General features: G+C 35.6%; 1 protein-coding gene across 2 annotated transcripts; it reads left to right on the top strand.

Annotated features, from left to right (window-relative positions):
* Positions 1-1700: 1700 nt before the first annotated feature.
* Positions 1701-11697, top strand: LOC129275720 (SEC14-like protein 2). Of its 2 annotated transcripts, XR_010295650.1 has the most exons (13): positions 1701-2104; positions 2629-2698; positions 4136-4179; positions 4987-5049; positions 5558-5651; positions 6037-6131; positions 6360-6458; positions 7100-7244; positions 7924-8030; positions 8379-8518; positions 9597-9751; positions 10741-10948; positions 11348-11697. XR_010295650.1 is itself a non-coding variant. In XM_064109167.1 (12 exons), the coding sequence occupies exons 1-12, from the start codon at positions 2051-2053 to the stop codon at positions 10881-10883; spliced, it is 1209 nt and encodes a 402-aa protein (XP_063965237.1). In that variant the 5' UTR covers positions 1703-2050; the 3' UTR covers positions 10884-10972. The 2 variants fall into 2 exon arrangements, 1 of the variants encoding a protein (XP_063965237.1); XM_064109167.1 differs by lacking the exon at positions 11348-11697 and having other exon boundaries at positions 1703-2104; positions 10741-10972.
* The last annotated feature ends 1897 nt before the right edge of the window (positions 11698-13594 follow it).

Here is a 13594-nt window from a genome sequence, read left to right as displayed (position 1 = left end):
ACTATTGGTTAAAATATGTCCAAATTGGGTAATAAAAACTAATAATTGGGTGATAAATTTGCTGAATTGGATAATAATGGCCCAGAATATATATATTTTTTTACCAACATACATTACCCAAAACAGTGGACAGTATATGTTGCCCAACATGTGTACATGTCAATTTATCAACTCATGGGTACCTGATATTTTCTTATATCATGTATACCTAGGCCGTTCTTGAATATCTATTCTATAATGATTTCATGATCTTTGTATATACAGTCATGATGTATACCATTCACATACATGACTTGTATATATAGGAAGGCCACTTGCGTGTTTGGTTTGTTCTTTAAGCCCCAGTCACATAATAGACCCCGGACCATCCCGGATCTGATCCGGGTGGTCCGGGGAGAGATCCGTGTTGGGCATCCTTGGAGGTCCGTGGTGGTCACTGAACTGGAAATACGTATTTCCAGTTCAGTGGTGGTGGTCCGTGTTGGTCCTTGAACGTCCGGGAGGCCAACACGGCAGTTTTTGACTGTCAAAAACATCCGGCGTCATCCGTGGACTGCCGGGTAGACAAGCAGTCCGGGATGGTCCGTGTAGCTGACCTGTTGGTCCGTGTTGCTGACATGTAGGTCCGTGTAGTTGCCGTGGAGGTCCGTGTAGCTGCCTGGAGTATAATTTAGTAGTCCGTGTTTTTTTTTTCCCCATCAATTTTCTACAACACTGTTTACTGTATGAACTTTTCAGTAGTTACTAAACAGTTGACATTAGCATATGCTTAATTTAATTAAGATTAAATATTCAAAATTGAATTTCTTGTTTAAGATTTCAAGAACTTAACAACTACTCTAAAAACAGTAAACTGTGTTGTATAAAAAATAAAACAGCGTTTGTACTGGTTAAGGAGGTTTTGAGTTTTTATATACTTTTTTTTATGATTCACTCAGAAAACAATTTCGATGTTGCGACAAGGATGAGAAAATGAATGAAAAAAATAAAACAAAAATCAGCTCATTTTTATGAGCAGATTTTCATTTGTCGTGCTGGTCAATATAGCTGACGTGTTGGTCCGTGTAGCTGACGTGTTGGTCCGTTTGCTGACGTGTTGGTCCGTGTAGCTGACGTGTTGGTCAAGGTAGCTGACGTGTTGGTCCGTGTTGCTGACGTGTAGGTCCGTGTTGCTGACGTGTTGGTCCGTGTTGACGACGTGTTGGTCCGTGTTGACGACCAGATGATCCGTGTAGACGACGTGCTCTGTCGGCATGGTCCGTGTAGATCCTTGTGAAGATGCCGTGTGTGCTATCATCAACGCTCGTCGACACTTAATCCGGGGCAAAAGGACCCCGGACCTCCCCGGATCATGCCGGCATTGCCGTGTTGATCCGTGAGGATCCGTGTCTATATGTGACTGGGGCTTCAAGAGCAAAACAGTGATAGGCAATCGATGGACTTCCAAAACAGTCTCCTTCAACCCTTTCGGAAAGTAATAATTCCAAAATCTCCAAGATAGAAATCTTTTTACCCACTTAAATATTGAACTTTGTTTGTTTATTTTTCTCCCATCTCGCCCGTCCGTTGCGTATGATCGACAGTCCCCTGTCATTAGTGGACTTTAAACTCCATCAGGTACAATTACAGGTTAATTAAGCGATTTGGGTCGTTGTAATCTCATGTTATGATAAATATAGACGAAAGATTGGAGTAAAAGAGCGTGATATTGTAAGATATCAAACCCTTTATCGCGACACACCTCCGAGTGGAACCAAGTCAAAGATATCAAACGTAATTTGAAATTCAACTATTCTGCGGCACGTATTAAATCGGACAGGATTTTTATTTATTGTGTTGCATTTAAATATATCCTTTTTGTGAAATGAGGCCTTGGTACTACCTCTTTGTAAATATTCATCTTTAACGATACCGGATTGTTGTTTTTAAACCAGAATTTGTCTATTGGTAGTGAAAACTATACCACTAGGCCTACAGGAGAATTTTTGAAATTTTTCGAAGGACGTATATTACACCCAATCCTCGTATAGTATACGGTATTTTCATCAACATGAGCGGTTTCCCAGGTAACCTTTCAGACAGCCAGAAGGAAAAGCTGAGAAAGGTATGCTTCTGTTTTAAATGAATACCAGACTAGTTTGTAAACATATACCATTTTGTCATCATCAAAATCTTGTTAGCTTTTTCTTTTTTTATATCATTAATCACGACATTTCGATCAATTTATGTCAATAACTGAGGAGATGTATACCGATCAAAAGCTGAGATTGCAGACTATATCCCTTTTATTATGGCACTTTATGTTTCTTCTAAAATGATTTCATTACTAAACTAGCTTTTGAAGTAGTATTCTGCAAACAACCCCATAACAATTTTGCTTTTTACTTATAAATCTATTAATTTATAGCATTTTCGCTTAATCCTATTTTTATTCATACTTTTTTACTTCATTCACTTAGGTAACAATGTATGTAAAATGAGTAGTCTTTAAATCAAATAAAACCATTTAAAATATTTCATTTGTCTGTGTTAATATAGATCTTAGAACATCTGAAAATTTATTGATTATAATTATTGATAAAGAAAAATACCTTGGATTGATTAGCCACATATTTTCTCTTCAAACAGTTCAAAGAGAATGTTTCAGACGTTCTGAAGCCAGAACATGACGATGTCAAACTCCTGAAATTTCTTCGGGGTAAGTTAATTTCCCCCACCAGTCCCATCCATCTCACCATGCAAAGCCCTGTTCCATATAATTATATAATATTAATCAAATTACTGATTTTCAGTAATAGTAATCAGGGTAGTTATTATCCTGAGGCTGGTAACAAGTTGACCCCTCCCAGGCGCGGATCCAGGAGGGGGCCGAGCCGGCCCCGGCCCCCCCCCCTATTTTTTGTCAACCTGCAGAAAAAGTGTACTATAGGAAAAACACTAAAGAAAAGTAGGAAAGAGGTATCATACCCAGGATGTGTAATTTACAACCTCGCAACGGCCGGCCCGACCCCGAAAGGAAACAAGAAAAGGGTGAGGGGAAGAATTGGAAAAAGAACTTTATATAAAAAATTTCGCTCGCGCTCGCATTGCCTGTGCCAATGAATCCCATTCAAGAGGATTAAATAACACTTATATATCCAGATCTGAAATCAATTTGCACACAATATTTTAGCTCGCACATCAAGCTTTAATTACTTTGTTTTACACAAATTGTTTATATCAAAATTTTCAGCTCGCGCTGCGCGCTCCCATTGTTTGATTTGTGAGTTACCTATCCTCTTTGGAAATTCTTACCAAAATTTGTCAAAATGCTCCTTTATCATGTCAGTATATAAAAAAATTGAGCTTTTGCTTCGCGCTCGCATTTAATTGTTTGAGACACACAGCTTTATCTGTATTTAAATAAAAACGCGCTTAGACTGTCCAGTTTTCAGGTCGGAATATCAAAAATTTTGAGCTCGCGCTTCGCACTCTCATTATTTAATTGGTGATACTTGTATCCTCTTCATTTATCACTAAAAACAGTCCTAATTGAGTCCCTTTTCACGTTACTATGATAAAATTTCGGCTCGCGCTTCGCGCTCGCATTGTTTAGTTGGATACTTATCTTTTACATGATTATAAAATCTCCTCAGAATCTTCAGGTCTAAGGACATAAAATATCAAAGAATTTGAGCTCGCGCTTCGCGCTCGCATTATATATTAAGACCACATGAGATACCTTATCTTGTTTATAACAATAAAAACTAACATATACTTAAAACTTCAGTCTCTAGTTAGGACTACCCCCTGAACCCCCCCCCCCAAAAAAAAATCAGATTATAGCGGCCAATCGAGAAAAATGTTGATGAAAATATTTTTCGGCCCCCCCCCCCTATTGGCGAAAGCTGGATCCGCCCCTGCCTCCCACCTCCCTTATACATATGTACACCAACCCTCTACCATGTATCCATCTTGATGAACCATTAAATGTAAATTACCTAAATTACTTAATTTCTCACATAGAACTTTGATGATATATAATACATATATATATATCATCAAAGTTCTATGTGAGAAATTAAGTAATTTAATAGAACTCAGACTGATTATAACACTAACTTTTCCATGTTTCATATTCTAAATCATCTTACAGCAAGAAGATTTGACCTGAAGAGAACAGAAAAGATGTTTAGAATGGTAAGTCAAGATACAAAGTCACATCGATGAATCCTACTCCAAACCGACCGATGGTATATGTCATTGGTAATAACGTATAGTATTGCTAGGTCTGGAGTCGATGTCAGTGGTATGACTGTGACATAATGTCAGAGTATGGTGAGTAGCCCTTGCCTTGACCTGTAACTGTGACTACTGTGGTCTTGGTCTGTAGTGGTTCTGACTCTCGTCTTTCAAACACAGGGTCGTGGGGTCGAATCCCCAAAATGGCGAGTTCTCCTTCAGCAAGAATTTCATCCACATTATGTTGCACTCAACTCTGGTTAGGTGAATGGCTACCTGACAAAACTATTCCACTTTGAATGTAATGAGTTCTGCTGAATAAGTGGCAGCCCGTGCTAAAGGCGGGTTAATGATAGTTATGCTATCTATAATTCTGGAAAGAGCGCTATATAAATCCAGCTATTCTTATCATTATGACTAATTTTGAAAGTCATCTTCGTCGGAACAGAATAGGAATCATTTTGCTTTGTTTCTTACATTGATGCCTTTTACTTTGTATATTTTTTTCTACATTGATTTGTTTGTGTGTTTTTTTTTAAAGATATGAAATAAAATCCATGAAATTGGAGAGCTAACTAATGTTGGCCATTATCAAAGTTTGTGTTCCTCAAGAGATTTTTTAAAATTGTTTTTAAGTTTTAGCCGATTCTTATCACCCTGGTCTAATCTTGGACTGGCAGATTAAGTCCAATTTATTTTGTGGTATCTTTCATTTTTCTTTTTGTCAAATAAATTCTAACTTGAGCTTACTAATTATTTTTGTAGGACATCAAGTGGAGGGAGGAAAATAAAGTCAGTACTATACTGGACTGGTACACGATTCCTAAGGTAAATATTTATCATGCCACATTCATTGCATGTATTCCAGTTTTTCTTGTAGATTAAGAACTAAACTACCTTATTTGTTAGGAACTATTGATTTTCATAATATGATAAATTCACAGATCACTTAAACGATTAACTTACCTACAATGTTATTGAACGGACTCTGCGCTTCAAACATATTTTGCTTATGTTTCATTACCTGCAAATGTAACGCTACTTTCTGTCAGTGAGTATAATGTTTTGCATGTTGAAAAATAAAACAAAAGGACAAACAAGTATTATTATATGAAATCATTTGTAGCCTGTGGGTAGAAATATCGTGTTTTTTTTAATCGAAATGAACGATTAATCAGTAATTAAATATTTTTAATAGATGGATAAATGAATAAATAGATGAATTATGGAAAAATAATAATACGCGAATTAAAATGAAGAAAATCTTACATTTATTGTTTGATTGATTGATGAATTATTTAATTAGTATTGCCACCAAATTTTATGCATATTTGAGGTATTTGAGAAATACTGGTGTGGCGGAGTATGTGGACTGGACAAGGAAGGCCATGCAGTCTACATATCACCTGTTGGAAATTTCGATCCCAAAGGTATGCAATTATAGCAATTTCGATCATCAAACATATTGTATCGCGCAAGAAATAGATAAATCTAACATGCAATTATCAAATATTATCGATATCTGCCAAATAAAATACAGTTATGAAGACAGGTTAATATCAAAGTAGGTCTAATTTATTAAGCTATTGCTAAATCTACAGTTTATCTAATTATACTCATATTTTATCAACCCGAAAATCGTGCCCCTTTTAAAAAAGAAAGCGCTCTGATATAATACACCATATTGCAGTAGAATTTTCTGCCCCCTTCCCCCTCTCTATATATCTATATATTTCTCGCTTGCCCTGTCTTTTTTTTCTCCCTCTTTCTCTTTGAGCACATATCATAAAGAGTATATTTCTGTTTATATTGAAGGTGTCTTATTTTCAGCCAAGGCAAGTGACATCCTGAAGACATATACACATGCTATAGAATTCCAGATCAGGAATCATCGGCGCTTTACTGAAGAGGTATGAGATAACTTTATTGCCCATCATGCAAGACAGGCGCGAATCCATGGGGGGGGGGTGACGTGTAAAAAATAGCGATGATCCCCCCCCCACTCTTTTTATTTTTAATATTGTTGTCCCCTTTTCAATTATAGGTCAAATAGCAAAGCAATCTTTATCTTAAAGGTGTTTGGTCTATTTTTTGTCCTCAGTCATGACCATGACCATCATTCTTATGTTCATTAACAGAAAGGGCTCAAGCATACTGAGGGATCTTTGATGATCTTTGACATGGAGAATCTCGGTGTACACCATGTATGGAAACCTGGTATTGATATGTTTATCAAGGCAAGTGTTACGGGCTTAGGCTTTTTTGTTTGATAAATCTTTGATGTGTATCAATCGGAGTGAAACTTAAATCATTGACGTATGGAGAGCCCACTATGGTCCCATCCTACCTGCTCTGTTGGCAATTTAGGGGGAGTTTGGCTTTTTAGATACTAGGTATGAAGCCGCATTTTGTTCAATACAGAAGAAAGAAATAAGAAAAGAAAGCAAACAAAGTGGGAATCGAAGTGGATGACGTATAGAGAAAAGGAAAACGACCTAGCTGTACTATAGAATGGATGTATCTATATCATCATAATATAATTACCGGGGATAATTACCCTGCTTATTCCAATCTCATTATATCAGCTTGTCCTTGTGTTGCTCAAGCAATATTTCACTCACGATCACCACATAAAGCTCAAGCTGTAGGCCTATGTTTACTTAATAATGATCTATGTGTAACTTGTCAAGTACTTCTTCTTTCAGACCAGTTATTTTCTCGGCTCGAGACATCAGACTACATTTTTTAAAGGATTTTACAAACATTTCCGAGACATTTACAATTTTCATCCAGCTATTTGTTTTTACAAGTTGGCGGGTGCAAAATATTGAAATCTTATGTATGATTTATATTTTTGATAATTCTTACAAATTGATAGACAGCAATGATTGCCGAGCAGCATTATCCAGAATTGATCTACCGTCTCTTCATAATCCGAGCGCCCAAGATCTTCCCGGTCTCCTACTCACTAGTAAAACCCTTCCTTCGCGAGGATACCAGAAAGAAAATACAGGTCTTGGGAAGTAAGAATCTTTTCTTTTTCTTTTCATTTTATATGAAGCTTTTTGATTAAAAATGAAAGATAGAGGTCGTATAATGGTAGCTGCATATTGACACTGCATTAGACCCACACCTATTTTGAAATTGTGCTGGGAGCCAAAGTAGGAAGGGGACGAACTCTTATGAATTGTTAAGAAATATAAAAGAGGAAAATGAAGAAAAGTGAGAAAATAGAAAGGACATCATAAAAGATAGTTTAGTTTTGTTTAACAATATATAACACCCCTATTATTCAGTTGAGGTCGTCTTGATTTACCCAGGTGCCACCCCTGAGATAATAGGTAGAGTGGTGAAGTAAGTCAAAACCTATAGAAGATAATAGATAAAATGAATACGTTTAATGATGATTACGCCTACATTAAAAATAAATGGGGCAAGGTCGTAGGCAATCTTTTTAGCGGGGGCAAGTAAATGAGGGATTGAAGTGAACAAGTGGGTTTCTAATAATCTTTAATAAGTGAGACTGATGTACAGCCTGATGTACTTTTTTGAGGGAATCTTAAATTATAATAAAAGTAATTGGTTATTGAATAAGGAAGAGATTCCCTGTCTTTTAGTTGTTTCCAAAGTGGAACAGGTTTTTTAATATTTTCTTATATGAAAGGGGTTAACCCGAATGTACGCTTAACATGCTTAATGCAGGTAATTGGAAGGAGGTATTACTGAAGCATATCGACGCTGATCAGCTACCAGTTTACTGGGGAGGAACTAAGACAGATCCTGATGGAAACGAGATGTGTACTTCACTGGTAATTTAAAATGTTTTTATCAATAATTAATTTAAATTCAAAAGGAAAACATAATACAATTCCTTCTTTCGATAGTTAAATTGGTTCGCTTTACTCATCTTACCCAGTCTTTAGAGTGATATGTTCAATCAAATTATTTCTTATTTACTATTATAATTTTCATACTGAAAATTTAGCAACAAAAATATAGTTTTCTAAATTAGAAATAATATTTAGCAACTGGCAAAATGACATCTAAATAAATATATACTATACTATCATTTCCTATATTTTGGGGGCCATGAAACGTTACTTATCATTATCATTATGTTAATTATCATCATCCACTTATTATGCTTGTATGTATAGATACGAGTGGGTGGCAAAATTCCAAAGTCCTTTTACTTGAAAGATCGTGAACCGCCCCATACCCTGACAGCACACGAGGTGTCACGAGGGGGCGTCATCGAATTCAAGTATGAAGTCAAGAATCCAAACAGCGTCCTGAGGTAAACAAAATATTGATTTTTTTTTTATTCATTTTAGTTGAACCGACGATTAAAGGTTTATTTTTTAAGGGGATGCGTTTCGTCCTCACAATTTGACAAGCTACAAGGGGGCGGGGCATCACTCAAAAGTAAAAGTTATTTGGGGTCCGGAAATTTTGACAAGCTAAACAAAATGTACGCGCGATATCTCTTTAAAAGATATTAACTAAATATTTTTTTAAACAAATTTTCACACAATCGAACTGATGGTTGTTTCCTGACAGTATGGAATCTATAGTCATACCAATTGGAAATAGAGTAACAGATTTGGTCGGTCTATGAACCGTTTCATGAAAGTTGTCAGGGCGGAAAAGTTTTCTTCCTCCGACATATTCCATAGTAACAGTCAGCGGCCATTCTTGCTTCTTGGCCAATCAAAACCAAGGTTTGCACTGAAATAGTCAACATTGACAATTTAGTCAGTGCCAGCAACTTTCGACCCCCATGTGTCGGTTACGTCGGAATGATTGTAGCATTGCATTGAATAAGGTTTACGTTTATTTTTGGTCTTAAAAAAAAGGGAGGTCCTAATCTTGATAAGTTGAAACCCAAAACTGACCTTGATCTTGAAACATAGAAATTACAGAAACTGTATGCATACTGGATTCCGATTAGAACATTTCATAACTAAAATTTCATAACTTTAAATTTTGTTTCATGTCTATTGTCTAGTTTTCATTACTTCATATTTTGTTAACAATGTTCTTTTCTGCTTGTTACTGATGTTTATAATACAATTTGACCTATTTTCTTACATTCTGGACCCCTAGGCAGAACAGAGTGGTAATAATTACCACTCTGAATGGGCAATCCAGCCATTCATATGTATTCATTTTATTTTGTATTTATATCTTATGTATTTTGTTTGTATTTTGTATGTTTTTATGAATGGAAAATAAATACAATACAATACAATACAATACAACATTGATTAGTAAATACAATGTTTAATTGGATGTCACTTTGTGATACGCAATAATCCATGATTTAAAAATTTCAATGAATTTTAATCTACTGCACCTTGTATTCTTGAATTTAGGTATGAGTTCCAAACGGATTGTAATGACATCAAATTCGGATTCGACCGAGTAGACGGCGGTAAAGGAAAGAAGACGGCCATTTTGAAACTTGAGAAGTATAACAGTCACATGGTCCCAGAGAATGGAGAAATCATGATTGCAGAGCCTGGAACATGTAAGTGCTAAACTCATAAATTATTTTGACAAAGATTTTCTTTCAGGGCGGCATCACGGACCATGCAAACTATCAGAGAATAATGGACGTCCTGGTATTATACGGTAAAAAAAAGGTTATCAACAGAAATTTTAGGGGGGTCCGCCCCCACCTCAAATTTAGGGGGGACAGGATCCCCCGCCCCCCCCCCCCCCGCTTCCGCCGCCTACGTCTCTATGTCTATGACCATTTCGTCTCATAACCAGTTGGTCTAATATCCATTTCATTTTCATAACACTTAGTCCAATTAGACCAAATGGTATATGGACTAAATTGCTATTGGACCAACTGGTTATTAGACGGAATGGCATTAGACTAAATAAAAGAAGACCATGTGGTGAGTGGACGAACTTATGGTAGACCAAATGATAGTTTCTAGACGAATTGGCAATTGGACGAATTGGCATTAGATGAAAAGAATTGTCAATAAACCCTATCTACTTGAACCTTCATTTTATAAAGTACGCCCTCTACGATAGCATGTTCTCATTCAATGAAATTTTAGGGCCTTCATAATAGGCCTACTTTATTTACTGATGGATCAGGTATCACACACACATTTTAGCCTTATAATAATGGAGCCAGAATTTTGAGAATGCTAGGAATATATTGTTTGACCAAGGATCTTGATATTCAAAGCTTGAGTTTGCTCTGTCCCTGTACATTACACTCTACTAATGATCGATATGACACACCAGTATTAATGGTCAACATTATCACACCAGTCGAAATTAAAATTTGGGAGAACAAAGAACAAAAGACGGGAGATGGGGAAAAATATCAAAAGAAAAGGTGAATCTCTTTTCTTGTAGAGAAAAATCGACGTCGGTAAGTTACTGAAAATTTCAAACATTGTAATACATAATTGTAAATATGACAAAAACATTGTTCAATTTCTCATGATTTAACTCCGGTTAGACGATTTTCGGTCTCTATTTTTTTCTATTTAGACGTTGCTCGCTTTGACAACAGTCACAGTTGGACCAAATCAAAGAAGCTCTCCTATTGGTTGGAACTTCTGGAACCGAGTGACGTAGAACCGGAGTTTCAGGAGATGACAGAAGGAGTCGATAGCATCAACCTCAACGATTAAATATTATACACGACATCATGTGGACACGAGAAAATCTAGAAAAAGAGAAATGTAAAGATATTATGGCCGGTATTCTCAAAGGAGGTTTAGTTAGTCCATGGACTAAATCGGTGGTTTAAACCTCCGATTTAGTCCATGGACTAAATTTTGGTATTCTCAAAGGTGATTTAGTCGGGGGTTTAGTTAGTCCGTGGTCTAAACGCGTCGTTTTACGTCATCAATTTTAGTCAGCTCTCATGGGTGGTTTAAAAAATTTAGTCCATGGACTAACTTTCGTGCGCATGCGAAGTTGCAATTTTTTTTCACCCTTTTTCCCGCTCAAAAATTCATCGGAGACAGATCAGAGTCCGATTTAGATTCGGGTTACATGTACCAGTTTTTGAAAATTTAGCCCGGGCTAATTAGTCCATGGTTTAAATTTAAACCCGGGCTAACTAAACCTCCTTTGAGAATACCGGCCAAAGAATGCACACGCAAGGGTAATATAAAGAAGAATGCGAACGCCCTGCGCACCAAATTATTTTTGCGCGGAAAGCACCTTTAAGTTTAATGTAATAGTGCTTACCAATGCTTAAAAAAAATAATATATTTACATTGCATATTATGAATTATTCAAGATGTGAAACGTATGTTTGCTCCCTGCCTCCCCCCAGGATCGATGTCTCTTGTATGGGGGGGGGGGGGGTGAATGTGTGGTTGTGTTTTTATTTACAGTCTGCTTGTCCATATTTTGAATTTAACGTAGGCCTATAAAAGTAAAAGTCAGTATAAATTACGATTATATGTCTATTGAAATGACCATTATTGTCTGTTTCAATGCTCGTATAGAATTATGAGTTTTTAAGTTTGATTATAAGAATTAGTAAATCACAGGGAACGATTATTGCAAACATTTTGATGTTGTCATCATGTTATTTAATATGTAGATGGATTACGCAATATACAGAAATAGAATTATGCGATATCACGTGTGTCGAGTCTGGTTATATTGAAGATGCTAGAATCTATGTATAAATTATTTGATCAATCAAAGAATATGATAATGTTTTGTTCTGAAATAAAGAGTGATATATTCATACAAAAAATCTCGTTTTTAACTTGTACATTATTATCTCAGAAACTTTCACGGTCACAGATGATTAATCAATGAAATAAAATGTAAAAAGAAATTGAACGTTTACTTCATGCAGTTATAATTTTATTATCGCATCGGTTTTTGAACGAAAATGAGGGAAAGGGCAATATAATGTGCATATTACTGTCTGTGTCACATAAATTTTGAACATGAACAAAAGCTTGCAATTGTGTCTAATTTATGATAATCATAAACTTGAAATTGATGTAGGAAAATATAGTAATCAGTCTTGTGTATCATTCTGATACTCACTCGTCATGCAGTTGAGTACAATCTGAGATTACAAAAAGGTTTATTAGTTTGATTGGATTCATTTCATATCTATTTTTGCTAGTAAAGATAAACTAATATATATTTACAGAAGGTGGTTCGTTGCAATGTGTATAATACGTTTGTAATGCATGTGAATAAATCTAAGCTCATCAACTGAATTTGATTTTATCATTTTTTCTCAATAGTTGCTATTAGAAATTCAATTCAGTCAACCCATTACATGGCTCTACATAAAAGTTTTTTGCTTGAAGAGGGAGGAGGGGAATCATGAATTTTCAAAAACATGGTTTAGATATATGCAGACTAGAGATCAAAGTGACTACTCTGTGCCAGAAGGTTTTTAATTGGGGGAGAGGAAGGGGTTCACTCCAGATCCCCCTTGCATTTAACATGACATTACACTCGAGCGCAGATAAGCAAAAGAAACCAAAAAAAAAAAAAATGTGGTTAAAATTTATGAAGATGTTAAAGCCAAAGTCTATTTTAATGAATATGGCTTATACCTTTTCCGCAAGACCTAATAACAATGATAGAATAGTTCCATGGCATTTGCTCCGGCGAAAATATTGCTCAGATGGAATATCCGAATGTTAAGCCAATCCTAAACTCCGAATGAATTAATGAACTAATGAATAAATCATTAAATAAATAATGACTTATTACAAAACACAGTGCATTCCCCCCTTTGATCTTTGGCCCCATCTGAGATGAATTGCTGGTTATCTGATTATAGGTAACCTAGAGTGTTGTCATAATTAGATATAATAAGTGTCGAGTGATTATCTATCTTATAAAAATACATCTGGCGTATAGCTGTAAGGGACTCCAACCCCCTATTCTTAAAAATTTATTTAAAAGTAATTGTGATGTATTTTCAATAACCCAATTTCTTTCTGGTATAGACTGATGACATGTCCTTTTGGGAGATAAATTTGTACTCATATGCCTGTATTCTGAACTTAGACCATAGCCTCAACCTATGATTTAATTCATGAAGAGCCAAAATGACATAATGTTTTACATTTGAGTTTTATTTCATTTATTTATTAAATAACATGTTGAGAAACTGTCCCTTTTTCAACAGGGCCCTGTTGAGCTAAAGATAAACAATGCAATGAAAAATGTATCATATACGGATGTTATAAATGCAGAAGAAAACAATAAATCAAATCAAATCAAACATAATACAAAATATAAATTATAAGCGTAATCAACTCTATTTTTTTTAAATAGTCTTGCAATGATAACTATAATACTTTATTCACCCAGTAAACTCATGAAAAGGGGGAATGCAGTATAAAAC

The sequence above is a fragment of the Lytechinus pictus genome, chromosome 2 (assembly GCF_037042905.1).
Source record: "Lytechinus pictus isolate F3 Inbred chromosome 2, Lp3.0, whole genome shotgun sequence".
NCBI classification, from domain to species: domain Eukaryota; kingdom Metazoa; phylum Echinodermata; class Echinoidea; order Temnopleuroida; family Toxopneustidae; genus Lytechinus; species Lytechinus pictus.
This window is presented reverse-complemented; position numbering and strand designations above follow the sequence as displayed.